General features: G+C 37.8%; 1 protein-coding gene across 1 annotated transcript; it reads left to right on the top strand.

The window, feature by feature from the left end:
• The first annotated feature begins 1,437 nt into the window (after positions 1-1,437).
• LOC108454226 (uncharacterized) lies at positions 1,438-5,446 on the top strand. Its single transcript, XM_017752611.2, has 7 exons — positions 1,438-2,226; positions 2,299-2,418; positions 2,910-3,265; positions 3,883-4,627; positions 4,740-4,842; positions 4,942-4,996; positions 5,202-5,446. Exons 1-7 carry the CDS (start codon positions 1,743-1,745, stop codon positions 5,262-5,264), a joined length of 1,926 nt encoding a protein of 641 aa, XP_017608100.1. The 5' UTR covers positions 1,438-1,742; the 3' UTR covers positions 5,265-5,446.
• The last annotated feature ends 1,036 nt before the right edge of the window (positions 5,447-6,482 follow it).

Below are 6,482 nucleotides of genomic sequence, written 5' to 3'. Positions count from 1 at the left end.
ACATTCCGACATAATATTTTCATTGTGACTGGTCGGCTTGCCCCTTGGCAGTTGCCGATAAAAATTGAACCAAGCTGTAGATTGCTCGTTATTGGACACTGGTAAATCAGCTGTATTGGAAATGCTAGGATCCAAACTATCCATACAGGGTCTCTTCTTTCCATCCTCGCTTTCAATTGAGCTTTCTTCCATATCATGCGCCATGTGTGTCTGGCCCAATCCTTTTAAAGATTCCCCATAATTCACGACATTACTACTCATGAATCCTTCTAAATTAAATCCCAATGTAGGATTGATCATCATCCCTGATTCCCTCCTTATTCCATCCCTTAAATTTCTACCTAAATTAGGTTGTCCCTGATTCATTTCCTGCAACTCCCCATCTCCTTCCTCCTTTAGCCACACACTATTCATGACAGCAACTCTCATTGAATGTGCTTTCAAAGATAAATCCTATCCAAATTCTACAGCTTCTACACCTTTTTTAAATCTAACGGGGTAGAAAGAATCATTATGGCCTAAGCAACCATATAAAAAACAGAATAATGTCAATCTCTCATACTTAAAATTTACGTAAGTACACTTCCTGGGAGAGATCATGATTTTCTTTCCTCTGCTTCAAAGGGCATCTAACCTCTAATTGAACCCGAACACGTAAATAATTTTTCATTCCCCTACTCAGTTCTTTCATATCATATTCCAAGAATCTACTAATAAAATTTCCAAGTTGTTTCATTACATTCTCCGGAAAAAAACCCTGGAGGTAGATCATGCACTTGAACCCAAAATGATGAGAAAATTAAAGACAGTTGCATAAGGTCTTCGTTCTCCTTGAGTCGATGCATAATCAATAAATGATTATTGAAAGTCCACAGAGCCCCATTTGTCACTCGTTCAATGTCCATCTTATAAAAAAACTTAAACAATTATCTCCTTTCCCTCAGATTTGAGATCTAAACACCCCCTAAAGGGAGCCAAAGGTTCGCTATCTTACTCTTCATTGCTGGAAAATAGACTACGCTTGACGTAAGGAAGCAACCAACCAAGCAAAACTCATAGACCAATTTTAAAGAATCAAACTTAGTAGGCAATAACATCACTTCTTCTTTCCCATCATCTAACTTCAACCCCTCCATCTCATTCTCCATGACTATCACCTTATACCACCCGAACACCAAAATAAACCTAGGCAGAAGAAAGTAACCGACTGACTACTCAAAACGAAACACAACAAAAAAACAAAGAAAACAAAAAGTTAGAGACGTGCTACAAGGAGCATACCAAAGAGAGAGCAAACCTTAATATTATGTATTATAACTGCAAATTTGTTTTGTTTTGTTTTTGTTAGTTTTGTAACTTAAGGAATAAAATTTAAAACATTTTAATGTTAGAATAAGTATCAAGAATATGTTTAAAGTTAAATAACAAATAAAATAAAATTCAGTATCCACCGATAATATAAGATTGTCTTTTCGTCCAAAAATTATTTGTCTTGGATTCTTTTTAGATTTTTTTATTCTCCACTAAGTAGCGAATGTTATTCATTAATTTATTCATAAAAGCGTAAATAATAAAAATATTTCGGTCTTCTCTCAAAGGAAACTATGTTAATACCTTCTTCTCATTATTTATTATTATAATTTTTTTTTGCATGAATTCCAAACCCTAACATTGATTTCTCTCACCTTTTTTTTCTTTTATTTTCACAAAAACCAACAAATTTCTTCGAACGGCAACTATCCATGGACGCGCGTCGTATGTCACGAGCCGTCCCCAGAGTCCGCCAAGTCGGCTTCTTCACTCCTAACACGCCGGTTCAGCAGCCTCGGCCGCAATCAGCCGCTCCAAGCTCCGAATCGCCTCCACTCTCTGATTCTCCTGCCAGCAACTCCCTCTCTCCCGTCATGATACCGCCGCCGCGTCACCTCTCCGACAACCTTGGCGGACGCACCGCCGCTGTGCCCGTTCCTGGGCGGGAAAACTCTGGAGAGCTTCCTACCGTTGGAAGTTACAACCTATCAGAGTCAGTGTTGTGGTTGGATTCACCGCCTCGTAGTCGAATTGGTGACGAAGAGCTCTCGGAGGGGGCAGAGTCGTCGTTGGGATGGTATCGGAGGAGTAATTCAGCAAAATTTGCCTCAAGTCTTCCCAGTGGCGGTTTCAATTTGTCTACAGTGAAGCATCCGGAAAGTGTTGCTGCAGTGGAAGCTAAGAATCCATTGCCTGGTAAATATAATAACTTTTTGAATACAATAAACGACTTTCAAAGTATTTGGATTAAATGAAACTTTGCTGCAGGAAAAAGTGAAGCGCAAAAGGAGCAAGCATCAAGTTCAAAGCCTCTAAAAGCGAAAACAACAAAAGCTGAGAGACGTGCCTTGCAGGAGTCTCAACGGGCTGCTAAAGCTGCTTCTAAAGGTTCGAAACAGTAATATTTTCTTTCTTTTAGTGGGAACATTAAGAGAATTTGAGAACAGGTTCAAGGGATGATGATTAAGCACATGTTGCAATCAGTTGCAAGCTTCCCCCTTTACTTAAAGAAAATAGGTTCTTAATCTGATTGAAATAGAAATGCCTTTTATGAAGTGAGTTCATCATCAAACTCAAGCTGTACATGTGATTTAGTCTAATGAGCCAAGTCATCTAATTTCTAGTTTATAGTTTCTACCCGTAGGACGTTCAAATTATTGAATAGCTTGTTGAAGTCTGTTAGCATTTCCTTAGTATTTGTTTCTTTGACTCCCTGTGAATAACATAGGCAATGGCATTTTAGATTTTGATGAAACATTAGTGTTGTTTGATTCTTTTTTATTTAATCTTGTTCTGACCAATTGAACTTGGTTTTCTAATGGTATATAATTTGTTAGCTTTTCCTTTTGGCACTAACGTTTCTAATTATAATTTTATAGCTGAGGCAAATAAATCTGGTACAGCTGGGGGAGCACCTTCTTCTAAACCCATGAAGCAGCCACCACTAAAGAAAGATGGCCCTCCAGTTGCATCTTCAATTGCAGCTTCTGAAAGAATAGGAGTTGATCGGTCAGTGGAGAAAGAGAGGAAGAAAGATCTTCCTCCTCCACGTAAGCAATTTGATGATGAGAGTCCTGGGGGTAGGGCTAAAAGGCGATCTGTGTTGAATCAACCTGAAGCTAGGAATAGAGTTGAACTCTTTCGCCATCTGCCGCCACACAAAAATGGAACTCAGCTTCCTTATTTGCAGTCGAAATTTTTTGAACTTCATGAGAAGCATCCTGCTGTGTACAAGGTACTCTCTTAAGTAGTCTGTTCTGATTAGTTAACAGTTGACCTTATTTGTCTTCTTCCTATCTGATTAGCTGTAATCTAGTTGACACTGGAAAGGGAAGTAAATGGAAGTCCCATATAGGTTAGTTATTTGTGCATTTTAATTTTTAAATTTTATGATTCTGTATTTTAGGTGGGTAACTCCTTTCAAGTCAGTTGAGAAAAAGGAAAAATAAGAGGGGAAGGGGGTGGGGGTAGATTTGGATGTGCCCCCCCCTTTTAAAAATTCATGAAAACTAAATATCCAGGACAGCGATCCTCAACCATGCAAATCTTAGTCGAGAATGCTACATTAACCTCTTATTTGTCAGCTTCCTGAGCTCGTATCTTTTTTGTTGTTTTTCCTCCAAGTTTTAAGGATTATCTTAACTCAAATTTTCTATAACTTTGGTATACTAGTTGGTGTGAGGATGTATTGTGGGAAGTGGAATCAGAATGAACAGGGTAATTATTGCATGGTGCATGAATTACTCAGATGTCTATTTATTTGAAAAGTAAATAAAGCATATTTTTCTTATCTTTTAATTTAATGACAGAGAAATGAGTTCCTTGCAATGTTGTGTTGTATGAAATTGTCAGGTTGGATTGCAGTATTTGGCTGGAGATTTGTCAGGAGGAAATGCACGTTGTATTGCAATGCTGCAGGCATTTCAGGAGGCTATCAGAGACTATTCCACACCACCTGAAAAAACCCTCACCAGAGATTTAACTTCCAAAATTGGTGGTTTTGTTTCTTTTCTGATTGAATGCCGCCCACTTTCTATGAGCATGGGAAATGCAATCAGGTTTCTGAAGAGTCGTATTGCCAGGTTACCACTAACTCTCTCTGAATCAGAAGCAAAAACAACCCTTTGTTCTGACATTGATCGTTTCATAAATGAGAAGATAGTGCTTGCTGATAAGGTGATACTTAGACATGCTGCTACAAAAATCAGAGATGGCGATGTTCTTCTGACATATGGATCATCATGTGTTGTTGAAATGATTCTTTTGTATGCCCATGAGCTTGGGAAACAGTTTCGTGTTGTGGTGGTAGACTCGCATCCGATTCTTGAAGGCCAAAAGCTACTTCGTAGGCTGGTGGTAAAGGGCCTTAGTTGTATTTATACTCAATTAAATGCAATTTCTTATGTCATGCACGAAGTCACTCGAGTTTTTCTTGGGGCTTCCTCTATATTTTCTAATGGGACTGTATATTCGATGGTTGGAACTGCATCTGTTGCTATGGTTGCTCATGCATTCCGTGTTCCAGTTTTGGTCTGCTGTGAAGCATATAAATTTCATGAAAGGGTGCAACTTGATTCAATCTGCTTTAACGAGTTAGGTATGTTTGTGTTTTATACAATCCCTCTCCTCCCCCTCCCCCAAAAAAAAAAAAAAAAAAAAAAAAAAAAAGAGGCAGACAACTTACACCTTCCTTCTGGAATGCCTTGCAGGTGATCCAGATGCCATATCAAAGGTCCCAGGAAGAGTGGATGTGAATTTTTTAGATAACTTGACTGATAAACAGAAGGAAAACCTTGAACTTCTTAATTTAAAGTAAGCTTTTAGATGTCTCATGTCCAAAGAAAGGAACTATTTGATTTAATAATATCTAAATGATTCTGAATCCTCTTACCTTGGTGTGAATCACAACAGATATGATGCCACTCCTTCAGATTACATCTCAGTGATTGTTACAGATTATGGCATGGTAAGTGTTATCCATAAATCTTTCATCTTTTTGGTGGAGATTTTTGCATCAAGGTGTATTCTTGCCCCAAATCCGTGTTTATTGTTTATACTTTCTTTATCATTTGCTCCTCTTTTTTGGGAGGATTAAATGTCTTAGATGCTGGATCTTGCTTGAAGTTACTTGCATTAGTAGATTTTGACTCATTATATTGCTTGTGCCACAGATCCCTCCCACAAGTGTGCCTGTCATTGTGCGCGAGTATCGGAAGGAGTACTTGTTGATATAGAGTTAGCACATGTTTTTGCCGAAGTAAAGCTCTTAACATAGATTCATAAATAGATTCATTTTCGGGAAGATGGATCTATGATTTATGCTACTTCAGTCACTTAGTTTAGTACCTTTCTTGTTCATTCTTTACATCAAAATCATAATTTTATGCCATTGTCAAATTAACTCAATTCTTAAAAAGTCTACTGTATCTATAATGGTAATTTTTTTTTGTCGTGTTGGATGATAAAAAAAAAAAATTCCATGTATATGCAATGCTTGATTGCAAGTTAGACTATTGATTATAGAGTTTTAGGAGGAGATAAAAAATGAGTTGCGTGCTGTATATACATAAAATTTCAACCACTTCTTAGAGTCATACTTCTAGAAAACAGTAACTTGAATATAATAATGGAAAGAGCAAAGTACTCTAATCAAAAGTACAGGGGAATAAATTGTTATGCTCGACACGCCCCCTCAAGAGAGGTAGCGATGAGAGTGGCTTGCAAATGCATCTGCAAGGTGGTTAGTAGAGTAATTATGTTTGATAACTTGATGCGCTTGTACTTTGTAAAACACAGCACGCAACATGCTTCCTTCTATTGTGAAAGAATGGATTGTGACAACGATATGTCATATCAACGTTGTCACAATAAACCATTCGAGTTGTAGGAATTGTTACATATGGTAAAATTTTTATCCAAAAAAGTTTGGCTAGGCAAGGATTTTTTTTTTTTGACTAGACTCAGAGGAGGCTCTGTCATTAGGATCCCCTGCCCAATCAGCGTAGACATATATATATGGAGACTCATGTTATTGGTGCACTAAATCTGAAGCCCATACTGAGTAGTTCGTTCGAGGTACCGGAACACCTTTTTAACAACCTTCCAATGTTTCTTTGTTGATCGATACATGAATTGTGATACTTTATTAATGGCAAAAGATACTAATTTACCAGCTAGCGGATGATATTGCGTGGCATCAACAGGGATCCATCATTGGCACGTACTTGATGAGTGGTACTCATCGGTGTTTAGATTCCATTGTTGTTTTGCATATTAAGTTCAATCAAGACATCAAGAATATATTTGGTCCGAGATGGCAACAGGCCCTTAGATGTCTTACGAATCTCCACTACAAAAAAGTAGTGAAGACTACCCATATCTTTTTAAGAAAAACAAGACGTCAAGGAAGATATTTATCCTCCACTAGGCCTGACGAGTAAGAGATTCATAAA

This window comes from Gossypium arboreum, chromosome 9 (assembly GCF_025698485.1).
Source record: "Gossypium arboreum isolate Shixiya-1 chromosome 9, ASM2569848v2, whole genome shotgun sequence".
NCBI classification, from domain to species: domain Eukaryota; kingdom Viridiplantae; phylum Streptophyta; class Magnoliopsida; order Malvales; family Malvaceae; genus Gossypium; species Gossypium arboreum.
Note: the sequence above shows the minus strand (reverse complement) of the source record. Positions and strands in the feature narration are given on the sequence as shown.

Coding starts and splice junctions, on each gene's coding strand:
- LOC108454226 (XM_017752611.2), top strand. CDS start 1,743: ATGGACGCGCGTCGTATGTCACGAGCCGTCCCCAGAGTCCGCCAAGTC. Junction 3,266..3,882: donor AGCATCCTGCTGTGTACAAG/GTACTCTCTTAA, acceptor TGAAATTGTCAG/GTTGGATTGCAGTATTTGGC. Junction 4,997..5,201: donor TTGTTACAGATTATGGCATG/GTAAGTGTTATC, acceptor CTTGTGCCACAG/ATCCCTCCCACAAGTGTGCC.